The following is a 19,305-nucleotide window of genomic DNA, read 5'->3' on the forward strand; positions in this document are numbered from 1 at the left end:
GTTTTTGCATCTGTAGCATGCATTTTGATAGGAAGGGATGAGGAATGCGAAAAAACTGAAAGACGCATGTGAAAATTTCGGACTCCGTGTGCAATGACCTTTAATCTACAAGTTAAAGTCCAAGACCATACTTTTACAGTCTTGGGTATCGGTCTTGGTCCTCTAGTCAGAATTTAAGGCCATCATATGGTCTTATGACCACCCATGGTCTTGGGTACTGTTTTGAACGTAAATAGAAGATTTTATTGTATTTAAAAAAAGTATCACCTTAGTGTATTTCAGATTTTTTTGTCTAGTATTAACCTTAAATGTCTTATGTATCTTTTTGTTAATTGTATGACTTTTTTATGTTGTGCGCCTTGCTGCTGACATGGTGTTAATAAATAAATATGTAAATCATAGTCTTGGTCTTGTTACAGACTTATGTTTTGAATTCATCCTTCTGGGCTCTGACTTGAATGAGCTGGTCTCAGCTATGGTAATGCTGTTCATATATGAGTGTTATGTGACTTACTGTATGTGTTATTGACCTCTTTTTAACAACAGAATTATTTGGAAATCATGTCATGAATATACACTTCTGTATTCAGATTGAGAGGAAATGAAAATATGTGAGGTTGTGTGTTACTAGCTAGAGTCCACCAAAGGTCACTGGAGTTTCCGGAGTCTAGACGGTGGTGCTAAATGAGTAGTCAAGCCAAAAATGAACATACTTTTGTTATTTACCCACCATCGTGTTCCAAACCTGTATGAATGACTAACTTTTTTGGAATACTACAGGAGCCATTTTTAATCATGTATTGGTTAATTTTTGTCTATCAGTGCTCATAATTCAACATCTTTTTTTTTTTTTTTTCAGGCCACACGGTCAGAAACATCCAGGCTTTCTCTGTGCTTCAGAATGCCTTCTTGAAGGCCAAGAGTGGTCGATTAGCACGTATGATCCTTGAAGCCATTGCCAACATATACGCCGCAGACTATGCCAACTATTTCATCTTAGAGGCGCAGCATGCGCTGTCGCAGTTTGCAGAGCGTGTAGCAAAGCTACCGGAGGTGCAGTCCAAGTACTTTGAGCTACTGGAGTTTGTTGTCTTCGGTCTTAATTACGTACCATGCAAAGAGCTTTTTAGCATTAGCGTGCTGTTAAAGTCAAGTACTTCTTACGGATGCAGCATCACAGCCACTCGCACTCTTCTCAAACTCGGGCGCCACCACCCTGTCTTCAGTGATGTCTTCCGTGAAGTTGGACTGCTGGAAGTGCTAGTTAACCTTCTCCACAAATATGCAGCACTGTTGAAAGATCCAACGCAAGCCCATGGCGAGCAGGGTAAATCTTTTGTGAGCTAAAATTAAATAATTAAATAATATTTATCAGTAAGGGATATTTAAGAATTTTTTTATATAGTGCTTATTAATATTTTGAATTAGCTTGTATTTTTTTTATACTTTTTAGCTTTTCAAATTTTAGTTTTAAGTTTTAGGAATTTTATCATGTGCTTTGTCTTTTTTTATTAGTTTTTTAAATATTATTTATTTATTTCAATTAACAAAAAACTTTTGTTTTAACATATTTGTCTTAGTTAACTATAACAATGCTAATACTAGTTCTAATTTCAATGACTGCTCCCCCCACTGTGGTCAGGTGATGCCAAAAACAATGTGGCTGAAGAGCAAAAACAGCTTGCCTGGCTTGTCATGGAGACACTCACAGTCCTCTTGCAAGGCTCGAACACCAATGCAGGTAAATGTGTGCATTTTCTTTTTTTAATGTTAAATTGGCTTTGTAATATGAAGGTTTGAGAGGGGAATAATATTAGGAAAGGGCCACAGGCCGGGACACAAACTCTGAGCACCCGAAGCGCTGTCACACCACATGTCAGAACGTGCCCAGAAGTCTATGGCTCTGACTTTTGCTGGGTTTTGAAAGAGGAAATGGTGAGCAGTAGGCTTGGAATTAGACTGACGCAGTAGTTTTGGTTTCGCCGTCTCTTCCTCTTTAGCTACCTTTATTCATAATCAGGGCCTCACGGAATCTGTCACGCTGAAGCTCTGCAGATTTACAAAGAATTGGAGTTCTACTCCCAGACAGAATTTTTTTTACTTTTTTTAATCAAAAGTACTCTAAAGACAATCGCAGTGATATCATTTCCATTTAAAATGGTCTGTTTTGGCAAGACAAAAGGAGTTGTCCCTTTTCCTTTAAAATAGTACTTAGGCTTTAGTTACATCATAGCTGCAAACCATCATTTGCTACCTCCTACTAATTATTGAAAGCTTTTGATTAGACAAAAATTTGTGTGGTGCACAACGAGTCATCAATATTTTTTAATATTTTGTCAGAAAAGAAAGGGCACTCAGGTCCTGCTGTAGTCTCACTCTCTGTGCTGAGTCAGGTCTCTGGTTGAGAAACGCTCTTAACTTCAGCTCTGTAATCATTACTCTTCTATATCATGGCTGCTGATAGTCTCAGAATGCTCTGTCTCACAGATGCACTCATGCTTTATTTATTGCTAGCCAGTCAGAATGGCTTTGTTGCAGAAAATGAGCGAGTAATTCCAAATGTGGCATTGACACTGAGGTGATCAGTCATTTCTAAATCTCACTATGGTCTTATTGTGTCTAATATTTACATAAACAATGCATTAAATATCTTGCCAAGCTATAAAGTTGAAACTGAAGTTGTTTCCAAGCTTATTTGACACCAAGATGAATTTTTAATAAGAAAATCTGAATCTCCCAGGATTGTTCCGTGAGTTTGGTGGAGCCCGGTGTGTGCACAACATTGTGAAGTACCGTCAGTGTCGTGAGCACGCTCTGATGATCATTCAACAGCTGGTGCTGTCGCCATCTGGAGAAGATGACATGGGTACTCTGCTCGGCCTTATGCACTCCGCACCATCAACAGAACTACAGCTCAAAACTGACATTCTGCGGGTGAGGCACATTTTTAACTGTGTGAAGAAAATAAGTGACACATTCAGCCAAGTTAGTTAGTGGTGCAGGTGGCAATGGAGTAAATTTGGAAAATAGTAAATGTTTTGAAATGAATGCTTCAAAATTTTATTGATCAAAATGTTACAGTTGTCAAATAAAATGTTGGTGCACTTCTATTATATGTAATATAATATAATAATATACCATATTATATGATATATTAGCAGCTATTAGGCTGTGTGTCCACCAAAACGTTTTTCCTGAGGCCAATGTGTTTTTTCAGTTGTTTTTAATGGGAGCGCTGTGTTTTTTAAAACGCTAGCTGCGTGACAAGGTGCTGAGCATCTAATCTTCAACTTTGGGTAAAACTCTACGTTCATCACTGTCACTTTTTCGATTTAGACATGCTGAGATGCGAGCAGCTATCATTGGATCTTCAGGATGGAATGAGAGGTAGAGTTGAGTGGCATCAGCATAGCAGTGATATAAAATGCCATGTTTCTGAATGAGAGAACCTAGTGATACCATGTAGACAGAGAAAAGAAGTGGTCCAAGAACTGAGCCCTGAGACAACATTTCATTAGCGATGAGTCTGCAACATTACTTCCGCGAATATTCCATATCATAACAACCAAAGTGTTTCAATTGAAAAAAATGCTGGCCACAGAAGTGAGCTGAAGCGCTCACAGCTAGGTGTTTTTAGCTTGCTAAAAACTCTTTGGTGGACACACAGCCTTACTCCAGTCTTCAGTTTCGCATGATTCTTTAGAAAACTTAATAAAAATGTAAAAAAAAAAAAAAAAAAAATCTTATTGAACCCAAACTTTTGAATTAATGAATTAAAGCATGTTTGTTAGACAATTAACTTCCATCCTTATGATTTAATTCTGAATTCACTTAACATTCTTTGTTGTTTCTCATTAGGCTTTGTTAGCAGTGCTGCGCGAGAGCCACCGTACACGCACCGTCTTCCGCAAGGTGGGCGGCTTTGTGTACGTGACCTCACTGTTGGTTGCCATGGAGCGTTCTCTCTGTTCTCCACCTGTCAGTGGCTGGGAGAAGGTCAACCAGAACAAAGTCTTTGAACTACTACACACCGTATTCTGCACTCTAACAGCAGCCATGCGCTACGAACCTGCCAACTCACACTTCTTTCACACTGAGATCCAGTACGAGAAGCTGGCTGATGCCGTGCGACTTTTGGGATGTTTTTCTGATGCTAAGAAAGTTGGTCCAGCAACCGTCTTCCCCTCAAATGCCCAACCATTCCAGCGGTTACTGGAGGATGAGATCATACCTGCAGAAAACGTGTGTCCCACACTCAAGCACTGCAGCAAGCTGTTCATCTACCTGTACAAGATGGCCACCGACTCTTTTGACAGGTGTGAATAAATGGAAGTTGTCTTTTCTTAATGAATAGAAAGGATCAATGTGTTTTGGATGTGATATCGTTAAGATGGCTGAAAAAGGAAAATGAAATCCCTCTTTCAGTTAAGGGGGCAGTTTACTTTTATTGAGAAATTTTAAGAGGACATTAGTAAGGATGGGCATTTTGAGTAACTTTTGTACTCAAGTACTCTTTGCACAAAAAAAATAAAATTAAAATTAACATCTGACATGTCTATAAATTTGATATTTTGATTAATTCACAAGCATTATATCATTAATGACGGTTTCATAAAAAACGTTCAACAAACTATGCTGTCTTAAAAAAATAAATGAGCACAATGGTTTAATTAAAACCGTGCACAACTACTTTTGAAAATTAAAATGAACAAGCTAAAAATAAATAAATAAGCAATGTAATTAAAAATTAAAAGCACGTTTGAGCTCACCCAGGGCCTACATAGAAACCAATTTTAAATTTAGACTACCTCCATTAGGAAAATTAACATGTATAAATGTCTATTCTAAAAAGACTATTTTGTGTTTTTATATTATGTTTTTATTCAAATAAAAAATGTAAAATTGCCTCTTAAGCCTAATAGAAAATGCACTCTGCAATGGTAGTTTATTTTTGTATTTTGTTCCACCAATCTGGTGGCATTCATGATTCTTACAAGAACCAAATATACACATTTTAAAGATTGCTACTTGGATGCAACATTTCTTTTCATAATGTAAACGCGTATCTAGAATGCCACCATAAATATGCATTTGTAACAATTAGGGATTCAGTGGAGAAAGTACTCTCATTGTTTTCTGTGGTAGGCAAAGTCACAAAGGAAAATTGGTTTGAGGTGCAGAATGAGTACTCAACCAGTTGACTCTTCATGCTCATCCCTGATCTGCTGAGAGTGTAGTTTAGATATGTCGTTCTCATTAGTCTTGACCTTCAGAAGATGCAAAGGCCTTCACATGCTATCTGAGTGTAGCTGTGCTTTGGGCTTATGTTTGTGTTAGATTTGCATGACCTGTAGACCTTCTGAGTTCTATGTGCTATGCCCTGAGCTATATTCAACAGGAGCTAACTGCCACCCTCTCTTGCTCTTTCTCATTTTTTGTCTCTCGTAACCTCTGGCATTGCCTGGCTGCACACGCGGGGTGTGTGTGGTATGGACCTGCTGCTTGTGTTTGTATGGCTGTGTGAATGTCTGGTCTGTCTTCATGTTGATTGTTTGGTCGTGACTCTGCGTGTCCGTGTGTGGTTGAATCGTTGTAGTCGTGCTGAGCAGGTGCCCCCCTGCTGGACTCATGAGACCTCGCTGCCCTCTCCTTGGGGCACGCCAGCAATCGCCAGGAAGAGGTACTGCTTTCTGCCACCTCTTCCTTTTCTCCCTCCTTTTTTCTTTTCACAGTTCTGTGCTTGTCGAGTGATCAGACCCTTTTTTCTCTAGTAGCGTTTTTCAATTCCTCTTCCTTCTTTTGTTCACTTTTCTCTCACACCTTTCCTTTACTGTAGGGATGTGCAATTATTTTGGTACTATATTGGTTATCTGCCATTATTAGAAATTGTTTATTTATCATATCGATCCATATTGTGCATAAATACACTACTGTTAAAATTAATAAAAAATTTTTTACTTTCTCAAAAGAATGTCTTATGCTAACCAAGGTTGCATTTATTTGATCAGTAATACAGTAAACACAGTAATAATGTGAACTATATTGTTTACATCATTTTGAAAATGAAAACTATTTTAAAATTGAATTTATTCCTATGATGGCAAAGCTAGCATTTCTCCATTCTTCAGTGTAACATGATCCTTATATATAGAATTATAATTCTTATTAAATAAATGTAATGTACTAATTTGGTGCTCAAGAAACATTTATTATTTATCAGTTCTGAGATTTTGTGGAAACTGTGATACATTTTCCCCCAGACTCCAGTAGAACAGAATTTATTTGAAATAATATAATTTAACGATGTGAAAGTCTCTACTGAATAAATGTACTTATTCCTTTAGATAAAAAACATACTGACCCCGAACGTTTGAATTGTAGTGTAAATCTGTTAATATTATATATACTGAAATGTGCATGTCTAATTTCCCTTATTTATTCATTTCGATTAGCTTTCACAGCATCTAATGCTTACTTGAAGTTAATCTTTAAAAACACTAATAATTAATAACACTGTAAGTGTTAAATGTCATTTTTAGCTGCTCTGAAGATGAATATAAATTTTTCATGTTATACATTATAATGTTGTGATGCCTAAATACAGTAATGCATTATTAATTTATGTAGACTAAAAACTGTTTAGAAATGTAGTATTATGTATTCATCTGAATTTGTCAATAACATACAGGTTTAGAACTATACCCATGAGCTATTACATTCAGTTCCTACAGTATGATAACTTGAAAAGTGATAAAAAGGTATCGCTTCTGTGTAAGTTTTCCCACCAAGCAACAGGACATTTAGTTAATATAGTGTATATATTTACTATATTTACCCGCCCACCCAGAAATGTCATTGGTTCAAAATAGTGGTATGTTAGACATCAAATATGTTCTGATTGGCTGTTATTATGCTGTGCCCATCTACATTTATGTTTTCAGTGTGAATAGACAAATTGCAGTTGGTAGGAAACTTACTGTTTAGGATAATGTTATTCATCTCCCTCTGATCAGAGTGATTACCGTCTGCAACTTTTGCAACCTCTCACTTTTCTTCTCCTTGATCATCTCCTTTGACTATATTTTCATCTTTTTCTGCACCATTTCATCTGCCATGTTGAGCTACTTTGCTTACCTGTCAAGCTTTGCAGTTGCAAAAATTTCCCCTTCTCTAGTTGTGCTGACAGATTTTTTTCAGTCCTTTTGCTTTTCAAGCTCTCTGTGGGGAGTTTTGATTCATAATTAACCTTATATCAAACTAAGCTGATATTTTTTTAAATGACATTTCGGTGCTGTATTTAAGAGTAAGGACCAAAAAATCCTTCTTTAAAAAATCTCTCTTTTTGCAGCCTATTAGCTTTTATCAGCTTAAGTGAATTACACTTTCCAGACACTGACACTAAGTGATGAGACTAAGATGAGCCATTAAGCACTGGATCTTTTCTTTCCCAATAGACATGGCTATAACAGTTCATCCAGCTCTGCTCCTGGTAAAGTCCTAACAGACGTAAAGCTGCACTTGGGAAATCCATCCCAGCACTCTTCAGACCCTGTTGTCATCCACCCTGGAGCAGTGCTGGCAGTGCTGGACCTCCTACCCTCCGTTTCTTCTGACACACAGCCTGAGGTATGAGCTGCTTGTAGACATTGGCTCTGTCTCAAAATGTAGTGAGCTGACATCATGTTTGGTGTCTACAAAGTCATCAGCCCACAAGGGAATGCCTAATGCAAAACTTTGGTGTTGATGTGTAGCTAGGAGAGAATGTGTTGCTGTTCAAAAGTTTGTGATCAGTGATTAAAAAAAATAATTAAATTAATAATTTTATTTAATTGGGGTGCATTAAATTGCTCAAAATTGACAGTAAGTTCTGAATGGTAAATATGTGTGTGTATGTGTGTGTGTGTGTGTGTGTGTGTGTGTGCATGTTTATGTGGTTTATGAGGACACAAATTTGTATAATGACATGGGTATGACAGAGGTATTACAATATGAAGGTGGTTTATGAGGACACTGTCTATGTCCCCGTAATTCAAACAGCTTTAAAAAAAAAACATACTAAATGGTGTTTTTTTGAAAATCTAAAAATGCACAAAGTCTCCTGTGAGGGTTGGTGTAGGGCAATAGCACACACAGTTTGTTCAGTATAAAAACCATTACGCCTATGGAGAGTCCCCATAAACCACAAAAACCAACGTGTGTGTGTGTGTGTGTGTGTGTATATAGAGAGAGAGAGTTGTGGGATCATTAGCATCATTTTTGTTTTTCTCCTACAGTCAGATGTCAAAGTGCAGGATTTTATGAGAATGAACGTATCATATATTGTGTGAAACTTAAAGGCATGTTCCCGTTTAAGTACTATCAACAGTATTCTTGTTTTGTTGTTTGCCACGATTACCACAGAAATGATTACCACGATTTACTGTAGGCTACTCCCTGGAGAGATACAGAAAGCAACTGGAGAGTTACATGCAGTACAGTATATTAGCTCACAGACTTCCATTAGAAGAACATTTGTCAGTGTTTTTTTGTTTTGTTTTGTTTTGTTTTGTTTTTACAAACTGCGGGACAAGATGAAATTGCATTCTGTGGTAATCAACAGCATCGACAGTAAGAACCCAGAACATTCTTTTTGGGGGTGTACCCTTGAAAAACAGGCCAGTAAAAAACTTGGTTAAAGGGATAGTTCACCCAAAAATGAAAATTGTCATTAATTACTCACCCTCATGTCGTTCCAAACTTTTAAGTTCATCTTTGGAACACAAATTAAGATATTTTGGATGAAATCTGAGAGCTTTCTGACCAGTTTCTGAAAGGTAGTAAGGACATGCATCATGGCACTGTCATGAACGCATGTCAAAGACTTACACAGAAGAGAATAAATTGTTTAATAAAGTCATTATTTTTGTTTTCTTTGCACACACAAAGTTTACTCCTGGCTTCATAAAATTAAGGTTGAACCACTGATGTCACATGGACTATTTTTACGATGTCCTTACTACCTTTCTGGGCCTTGAACGTGTCAGTTGTGTTGCTGTCTATGCAGGGTCAGAATGCTCTTGGCATTTCATCAAAAATATCTTAAATTGTGTTCTGAAGATGAAAGAAGGTCTTCTGGGTTTGGAACGACATGATTAATGACAGAATTTTCATTTTTGGGTAAACTATCGCTTTAAGTACTTGTTCTCAGAATGACTAGTAATAGCATGTTATGTTTGACTTGTACCCCTGCAATGTGAATTAGTGTTTACCTGAGCTGAGTGTTCTACTGTAAGTGTCCTACAGCTCACTTTAGCCTCGCTCTGCTCCTCAGCATGCTCTGGACCTGCAGCTGGCGGTTGCTAACATCCTGCAGCTGCTAGTGCATACAGAGAGGAACCAGCAGATCCTGTGTGAGGCGGGTCTGCACTCACGTTTGCTTCAGCGCTGTAGCTGTGCTTTGGGAGACGAAGATCACCCACTCCACCCACCTCTGCAAAGGATGTTTGAGCGACTGGCCTCCCAGGCCCTAGAGCCGATGGTGCTCAGGTGAGTCCAGTTTGCTCAAGAAAATCTTAGATAGAGACTGCAAAATATATTATAGTTATATTATATAATATTATGAGGACAGAGAGGGCCTCCTCACTGGTCATGTACAATATACTGTATACATTACAGTACATGACTGTGATCAGAGGGCCAGCTCTTTGTCCATTACATCTCAAAGCCTCAGTGATATTTATTGAACTGATTAATATTTAAGAATAATAAAACATGTTTGTCTGCCCCCAACCTTCTATTGATTGGTCTCCCACATGTGAGCTCTTTTGAACTGATTTTTGTTTATACGAAGACCAGATGAGTCAGTTAAAATCTGTTTTGTTCCTGGGGCTCCTGCACGTTTCAGTATTTACTAATTTGATCTTATCACAGCTGCATGTTTGCATAAAAGGAAAATGATCAAATTTGACAATATCTCAGTATTATTCAAAGCTCTCCATGGTCAAACGGATTAGCGATTTAAATTTTCCGCATGGCTGGTCTAACGTGATGGAGGATGCTTCACTACAAAATAATATTAATAAAAAAATTGCTCATTGTGTGGAATATTACTGTCTCTAATAAATGGTTTTTATGCATTCTTCAGGGAATTTTTACGACTTGGGAATCCTCTGAATTGCGGTGCCTGGGACAAAAAGCTCCTGAAGCAGTATCGGGTCCACAAGCCTAGCTCCCTCAGCTATGAAGCTGAAATGCGGAGTAAGGAAAAAAATGAATGCATGAAGACTGCTAGAGCTGTCACTGTGCTTTTGTGCCTTCCCGTAAACAGTTTGTGTCAGTGTTATGTGGTCTTGTCTCTGTGGTTTCTCTGTGGGCCAGTGAAAGGAGGGACATTACTTCAGGCTTCACTGACTGTGGTCTTTGGTGAAATGCCATCAATCACCATCAGAATCAAACAAAACATTCTCCTTTCGCTCACCACAGCTCTGCCAGCAGAGAGACGTTCAGTTGAACAGGGTTATGCTGAACAGGGTGTTCCCAGCTTCCCTAATTCACAGTGAAATTACTTTTCTCCGAGCTCTCATCGTGTCCAGCGAGTCCTTTTTGAACTTGCTAATTTAAAGGTTTCCTACTTGCTTAGTAGAAAGCCTCAGTGGAATTGTGCAGTCATTCCAGGGTCCAGTGCAAGCAGATATTTTTGTTGGTTATATCCACAACATATTACCTCAGAATGAGGATATTTAAGAGAACTCTGATTTAAAAAAGAATGAAAGGATTTTACCAGACAGGACATTTCTCTCTGCTTTTATAGTGTCAGATTTACAACATTCAAACACCCACCTGCTATTTATTACTTTAGCATTCCTTTACTGACATCACACTGATGGTTACACTGCTTTACTCCTTACACAGCAGCATTTATAAATGAATTCTTGTCGCCTGAAATGAAATATATATAAAGAATATTTTATAAATAATAAGTCTATGTATACACTTTTTTAACCATTGGCTTGTGTATTGAGGAGGTGCTTAACATTTAGAACATTTAGATGTTGATTGTCAATATTATTCTTAATTATTGAATATTAAAAGTAGTTTTATTTTCTGTTCAATATATGAGTTTTGCAGCCCTTGTATATGTTGCTAAGGGTGTTGCTCAGTGATACACAGAATTGTTGGGTGAAGCGGTATATGTGTATATATATATATATATATATATATATATATACTGTTGATAGTACTTATGTAAATAAACTATAATAGGACAGTTTCAGAAAAAAAATAATAAATCCAAATTAAATTGACAAAATTAATCAAATTTATACATAAATTATGTTGTTGTTGGATAATAGTTTATCAAACATTCCTAATATTACCGTTAAAATGAAGTAAAAATTCACTGTTAACTATGTTTTGAGTTAATAGTGTAATACTAAGTAGAGTTTACGGGACAAGCCTGACTGTACATTTGACCTTTTCCATATCCAGACAGCATGACTCTGTCCATGGAGGGTTTTGGACCGGATGGCGTGTTCACGATTAACGAGGACAACAGCCAGTACCGGATCAGCCGAAGTCTGGTGCGATCGGCTGAGGGCAGCACTGTGCCCCTCACCCGAGTCAAGTGCTTGGTCTCCATGACGACGCCCCATGATATCCGTCTCCATGGATCATCCGTCACGCCCGCCTTCGTGGAGTTTGACACGTCATTAGAGGGATTCGGGTAAGGCTGCCAGCGCTGATCTAGCCTATATCTAATGAAGATTTGTTTGCACAGTCACTGTTTGTAAAAGCAGACATCCATTTAGGCATCAGATATTTATTGGCTTCAATTCAGAATGTGTTTATCAGATATATGCATCAATCAAAAATGTATTTGGTGTTGTGCTTTTAAAAGCTTGACCTAGTTTAAAGCTCACTTGAAAACAGAGACTTGAAATGCGCTTATATCTCCGAACGTATCGCAGTTCATAGCGCAACAAAGAATCCACACTGAGCCTCCATCTGTTTCTATTTAACATAATCCCATCAGGGTACGTGCTAAACTGAAAATAACAGATCTTTAATATTTCATCTTTTTCATTAATTTTGAAAGCACAGTGATCATCATTTGTCTTCTTTCCAAATTATTAGCTGCTTAAATGGGAGATTTATGTGTATGAAATGGGTCAACGGTTCAGTTTTTGCACCCAGCACACATTACAGAGACCCAAATGCTTCAGGTCATATTGGTTGTGCACTCATTTAATTTTGTTGGTCTCCCAGAGGCCTTTCTATTGCTTGAACAATTATGCAGCAGTTCTACAGACTTAAATGCCACAAATTCCCTTTAAACCTGCACCAACTGCACAGACAATCCAAATGATGTATCTTTTATACGCCTTAGCCAGAATCCTCCTGTGTCTTTAAATACTTCCTCCTACATCTGAATAGAACATGCAGCTTAGAATAATTGAAGATGTAAAAATCATTTGTACTGGCCCACATTTCATCTTGCGAATGCTGACAAAACGCACACACACAGTGTGCTCCCCATCTGCCTTCATGAAAAATTCATGTAAACACGTTCCGTATTGGGGCGTGCAGACCAGCCTAATGGTGCTGCCACTGCTGGGCAAACAGGAGGAGGTGGACATTAACTCCCACACACATATACGTAGACTTCTATTATTTTATCTTTAGATTTTTATAATAATATACAACAATATAAAATCTGTTTTACTAATTATATGAATTAAATAATATTACTAAAATATATTATAAAAAAACGAAATATATTGTCACTCTATCTATATAAATATATTATTATTATTATTATTTAGTCATTTAGCAGACACTTTTATCCAAAGCGACTTACAAATGAGGACAACAGAAGCAATCAATTATAGTATTAAATAAGCACACACAATAAACAAAACAAGCGTTTATATATATATATATATATATATATATATATATTTACATACGTGTTTGTTTGTTTTTTCTCCAAAAAAGGACTTCTCCAAATGTTCCCAAAGGGAAGTTTTGTCAGATGTAGCTCACTTTTGTGAGCAGATTTGTCCCCAAATTGAACTCTTCCTCACACACTTCGTTGTCTGGTGGGAGGTGTTAATGTTTCACTGTTTTTGGGTGAATGCTTGTATTGTTAGTGTGATGTGGATTTTTTTTTTTTTTATTGCCATAGCTTTTTTTACTATTAAAATGACATGTGAAGCTTCCTTTGTCAGGGTTAATTAGCCTCCATAGAGACTTGTTTAGCTGTTTTGAGTGACACTGGGATGGTTTTCTGTTTATTTGATGAATGACAGAATGCTTAATGAAGTATGGATTGACAGGAATCTTGCATTGGGTTGCACCCATTCTCATTGTTTGCTTCTCTAACATTTAGTAATATCTGGTGTTTGAATAAGTTCCATCAGTGGACGTTTGTAATGTTTTGAAAACGATGTAATTCAGTTCTGTTATGGTGAGCACACTCTGTCAGTGTTACATAAGGTGTGACACTCACAAATAAACAACTCTTTAAGCTGCCAACGTGAAATATTGCCACATATTATGACTGTTTGTTACTGAGAGACAAGAATGAAATGTGTGAAATGTCTGGAATGCTGGGATTTGTGATAAATTGAAATTCATTATTTATTTCCATCTTCTCTCTCCAGCTGTTTGTTTTTGCCCAGTTTGGCCCCTCACAACGCACCGTCCAGTAATGCTAACACATCTGGAGTCAGTGACGGGGCAGTGGTCAGCGGCATGGGAAATGGTATGTGCTCACAAACACACTCTTCCCCAATCCCTGTGATTTGCATAACAGCAGACAGCAACTTTCCACTCTTTTTATATCTTTATTAAAATAAAGTAAAATATGAAAAAAGTAAATTAAATTGATGAATGTACACCAAGCAAGTCATTATCGCACAACAAGCCTGGTCTTGGTGGTTGGGATCTCAAAAGATAAAAAAAAGGACAAAAAGAGATGAAAATAGCAGTGGTATGTTGCCATGGACAGTGGTGAAATATACCATTCAATACAGTTGTTACGTGATTGACCAATCAGAATCAACTGTTATTGTTTTTATTGTTTTAACAGATTATTGTTATTGAGTTTTTTTTTTGCGTGTTTGAGTTTACAAATGTGAGATGGCGAAGGCAGGCGTAGCAGCTTGACAGAATTTCAGAAGCATCATGGCTCATGACAGGCGAGAGGTAGAGGGAACAGGAGCACAGCACTGTGACTGAATTTTTGCAAAGATGGTGGAGTCTAGAGAAAAGAGGAAGTGCACCGAAACTTGACAGCTTGACAGAAATTGTTTGTGTGCCTTAGCTCCTGTTTGAGCGCCACCGGTTCACAGCAGCCCTGAGTGGGCGTACAAGTGCCTATGTAGTATTAATGAGGTGATTCAGGGCTCGATGGCTCTCCATCTTTCTCCCTTCCTGTCTTTCTTTATTTTCCTCTCTCTCTCTCTCTCTCTCTCCTTCATCCTCCCCATTTCATCTCCCTTCCTCCTCCTCTCTCTCTCTCTCTCTCTCTCTCTCTCCTTCATCCTCCCCATTTCCTCTCCCTTCCTCCTCCTCCTCTCTCTCTCTCTCTCTCTCTCCTTCATCCTCCCCATTTCCTCTCCCTTCCTCCTCCTCTCTCTCTCTCTCTCTCCCGAATGGATGATTTAAGTATTTATAGATAGACTCCTGCATCATATTCTCTGACCTATTTTTGTCGATGCCGTCATCATTTATTGCTCGGAGAGTTTCATTCAGATCCCCTGCAGTCTAGTTCATTGTTCCTCTTCCAGGGTTTTCCTGAGTTTAGGGTACAAGCCAAAGTGGATTTGTTGTATCTTAAGTAGCTTAGGCTAAATTTTCAAGTATGTTGTGCTTGATGTAATAGATCATTATGCAAAGTCCAAGGAGATTTATTCAGTGATGTTAGTTCCCAAGCCACATTAAAAAAGTTCCATTTTTATTTGAAAATAAAATGCTTACAAAAATGCAAAACAAATATTAAGATCTGTTGAATAATGCTGTTAATATACAATTCTATTAAGTGTGAAAGTTTAGGGTCAATAAGATTTTTATTCATACAAATTCTTCAGCAAAGACGTATAAAATTGATCAAGTGAGATGCACTTGAGACACTTGAGATGCAAATCTTCTGTATGTAAATACATATATATATATTAGGGGTGGGAGAAAAAATTTATTCTCCTAACTATCGCAATTCTTTTTTTAAACGATTTAAAAATCGATTGGTTTACCTCAGAATCATTTTTTATTTCATTATTTTATTTTTCCTAAAAGGTGGTGGGGAGAAGTTAGCGCTTTGTAATTCCAACAGAGGGCGAAATGTAAAGGTGTGTTCGACTTGTAGCAGCACCGCGCAGACGATCAGCGCATGACATCAAAGTACGGCGAGAGCGATTCGAAAGCATGCGGAGATCAGTGGGAGCTGTCTGTTCTCTGTAGCTCTCGCGGTGCTTTGATGTCATACAGCTATCATTCGGTGTGCTCAGTGCCGCTGCATAGGATGACATCATATACGTTTAAAGCCGGCGCAAAAAAATGATGGAGGCAGAGGATCAAACCTCTTCCAGAATTCTTTCTGCAACTTCACGTTTTGAATCCCAACTGCCGGGAAAACATGACTAAATATGACTAAAATGGTATACAAAGTAACATAGCGCTTTTTTTTTTCTTTTCATTTTGTTGAACATTTGCCTATTATATTCATGTGCAAGTTCAGGGTTTTGGTACTTTAAAGTTTCATGGATCAAGGTACTTTAAATATACACTGTGTATGTGTATGCTCCTGAAATAAAGTTTAGAAAGATGTGATGCATTGTTTTTGTTAATATGACTCATCATATACAGTCTCTTTTAAGGGTATAATCAACTATTTTCCATTGTCTAGTCTTTTAATAAGCAAACAAAAATCACAATATATTCTAATATCGAATCGCAATAGTGACTGCTAAGATGTGTTTTTTTTTATTATTGCGACAGTCTGTATATTAAGTGTATCATTCAACTTTTTCCCATGGCCTAGAGTTAAAAACTAAAATCGCAACACACAGCAATATCAAATCGCAATACTTGTAGAATCGAAATTCTTAAAATCGCAATACATATCGTTCGGCACCCAAGTATCGTGATAGTATCGAATCGGGAGGTAGGTGTATCCCATTCCTAATAAATATATATATATATATATATATATATATATATATATATATATATATATATATATATATATATATATATATATATATATATACACACACATACATACATACATACATACATACATACATACATACATACATACATACATACATACATATACATACAGGTACATCTAAAAAAAGTTTAATATCGTGAAAAAGTTCATTTCTTTCTTGTAACTTATTTAAAAAAGTGAAACTTTCATATATTTTAGATTCATTACATCACATATGTCAGAGTCAAGGCCCGCGGGCCACATCCGGCCCGCGAGAAGGTTTTTTACGGCCCCTGGGATGATCTTGATTTATTATTAGAACCGGCCCGCAGACCGCAGCAAGCCGGCAGCCCGCAGATCTTTTACACGCACCAATACTACATTTCCCACAATGCAACGGTGACGCACCGAGCAGTAGGCTGCTTCATTTCAATATTTATTGGCACAGCAGTCGTCAGCATCACAGTAAAATTAACTTTCAGATACCCATCAAAAATGGCAAAACGGAAGGTGGACACTGAGAACCGGGGGTTTCAAACAAGGTGGGAGTCGGAGTATATGTTCACGGAGGTAGCTGGAAAACCTGTGTGTCTTCTGTGTGGAGAAAGTGTGGCGGTACTGAAAGAGTATAATCTGAGACGACATTATGAAACGAAACACGCGGACAAAAACAAGAATATGGACATGGAACAAAGGCTACAAAAGGCAGAGGAATTAAAACGAGGCCTCAAATCTCGACAGGCTCTGTTCAAAAAAGCCAAATCACAAGGCCAGGCTGCTGTCAAGGCCAGTTTTATTTTGGCAGAAGAGATCGCTAAATCAGCCCGGCCATTTACGGAGGGGGATTTCATCAAAAACTGCATGATTAAAGTTTGTGACGAAGTTTGCCCAGAAAAAAGGCAACTCTTTTTAAATGTGAGTCTGAGCAGAAACACCATTGCCGAGAGAGTAGACCAGTTGTCTATCAATCTAAAAGAGCAGCTTGTGAAAAAGGGAAAAGATTTCATTGCATATTCCTTGGCTGTGGATGAGAGCACCGACATTTCTGACATTGCCCAGTTGTCAATTTTCATCCGCGGAGTGGACTCCAGCCTAAGCGTGACAGAGGAGTTTTTGGCTTTATGTCCTATGCATGGCACAACTACGGGGCATGATTTGTATGAAGAGGTGTCAAGATGTGTAAATGAGATGGAGCTGCCTTGGGAAAAACTCGTGGGTTTGACAACCGACGGAGCACCTGCGATGTGTGGACACAGGAGCGGACTGGTGGCGAAGATACGGGAAAAGATGCAAGAGGAAAACGCGACAGGTGAGCTGACAGTTTATCATTGTATCATACACCAGGAAGCGTTGTGCGGTAAAGCCTTGAAAATGGAGCATGTAATGAGCATCATCACGCGCACAGTTAACTTTATCAGAGCCAAAGGTTTGAATCACCGCCAGTTCAAGGCATTTCTGACGGAGTTAGAAACGGAGCATGGTGATTTGCCTTATCACACAGAGGTGCGATGGCTAAGCCAGGGAAAGGTGCTTCAAAGATGTTTCGAGCTTCGTGAGGAGATTTGTCTGTTCTTGGACAGCAAAGGGAAAGACACAACACAACTCCGAGACGAAATGTTTCTGTGTGAAATGGCTTTTCTGTGTGACATTACGAGTCATCTGAATGCAATGAACTTGCAGCTGCAGGGTCGGGATCATGTCATCTCTGATATGTACAGTACAGTGAAGGCATTTAAAACCAAACTGACTCTGGGAGACGCAGATGCGGAAAGAAAATTTTAGCCACTTTCCCAGCTGCCAGACCATGAAAGAGAAGCACTCTACCAGTGCGTTCCCGAGCGCACAGTTGGCTGATAAAATAGGTATGCTTGCCGCTGACTTTCGACGCCGATTTGCTGACTTTGAAGCACAAAAAAGCAGGTTGGAACTGCTCGGTAACCCATTTGCTGTTGACGTGGAAAGCTCACCACCAAACCTCCAAATGGAGTTGATTGACCTCCAATGCAATGATGCACTGAGGGCAAAATATGCGGCAGTGGGTGCTGCGGAGTTCGCCCGTTTCCTCCCCGACAATGCCCCAGCTGCGCATCCAGGCTGCTCAAACGTTGTCTATGTTTGGCAGCACATACCTGTGTGAACAACTGTTTTCTTTGATGAACCTGAACAAAACATCACACAGAAGTCGACTTACTGCTGAACACCTCCACTCAATTCTGAGGATTTCCTCAGCTCAGAGCCTTACCCCGAACATTGATGAACTTGTGGAAAAGATGGGACACCACCAAGTATCAACCTCAAACAAGTGAACATTACTGTGCAATCACATATTTAGAGTTTTTACTCAGTTCAAGTTTAAAAGTTAAAGTTTAATATTTGTTTTCACTGCATGTTACTTCTCCTTAAACAAAGTGTTGTTTTTGATTAATAGATTTTTGCACTTTATTTTATTGTATTTCAATCCAATTATATTTTAAAAATATTTCAGTTGAGTGGATGATAGAAAATTGCTATTATTGTTTTTTTCTTTGAAGTAAATTTAGCCCACTTTTGCTAAAATAGAAAATATAGGCTACTGATGGTGCCTTGAATACCGGTTTCTTTCATTTAATGTTCATGTTATGGGGATTTTTATATAAAGGAAATTTGTCTTTTGTGTCTGTTGAAAATTAAAGATTACTGACAGAGCCATAAGAAAATATTGCTTTATTTATCTGATCATATTGGAATATATTTGTTAGGTTTTCAGTAGGTTCAATTAGGTTCACTAGACTATATGCGTCATTTAAAATTTTTTCAATGAACATTCGAACAGTCCGGCCCTCGGCTTGTAGCTAAATTTTTTATTTGGCCCTCCGTCCATTTGACTTTGACACCCCTGCATTACATGTAAAGTAAAACATTTCAAAAGTTTCTTTTTGCTTTAATTTTGATGATTAGAGCTTACAGCTCATGAAAATCAAAAATCAGTATCTCAAAATATTAGAATATTTACATTTGAGTTTCAATTAATGACCATCCCTACAGTATAAATTCCGGGTATCTCTTGTTCTTTGAAACCACAATAATGGGGAAGACTGCTGACTTCGCAATGATCCAGAAGACGAACATTGATGCTC

At 38.0% G+C, this 19,305-nt stretch overlaps 1 protein-coding gene across 2 annotated transcripts in view; it reads left to right on the forward strand.

The window, feature by feature from the left end:
• The window catches only part of LOC306869954 (WD repeat and FYVE domain-containing protein 3-like), an 85,153-nt gene that overhangs the window by 35,492 nt on the left and 30,356 nt on the right, over positions 1 to 19,305 (forward strand). Inside the window, exons 9-17 of one of the 2 annotated variants that reach the window (XM_079416926.1) lie at positions 860 to 1,327; positions 1,643 to 1,741; positions 2,741 to 2,934; positions 3,859 to 4,316; positions 7,455 to 7,626; positions 9,311 to 9,525; positions 10,124 to 10,236; positions 11,467 to 11,701; positions 13,641 to 13,741. In XM_079416926.1, the coding sequence (XP_079273052.1) occupies positions 860 to 1,327; positions 1,643 to 1,741; positions 2,741 to 2,934; positions 3,859 to 4,316; positions 7,455 to 7,626; positions 9,311 to 9,525; positions 10,124 to 10,236; positions 11,467 to 11,701; positions 13,641 to 13,741 (2,055 nt within the window). Of the gene's footprint in view, positions 1 to 859; positions 1,328 to 1,642; positions 1,742 to 1,822; positions 1,936 to 2,740; positions 2,935 to 3,858; positions 4,317 to 7,454; positions 7,627 to 9,310; positions 9,526 to 10,123; positions 10,237 to 11,466; positions 11,702 to 13,640; positions 13,742 to 19,305 lie in introns of those variants that run through there. The other variant, XM_079416927.1, reaches the window with a different exon arrangement.

The sequence above is a fragment of the Barbus barbus genome, assembly GCF_936440315.1.
Source record: "Barbus barbus genome assembly, chromosome: 5".
In the NCBI taxonomy this organism is placed as follows: Eukaryota; Metazoa; Chordata; class Actinopteri; order Cypriniformes; family Cyprinidae; genus Barbus; species Barbus barbus.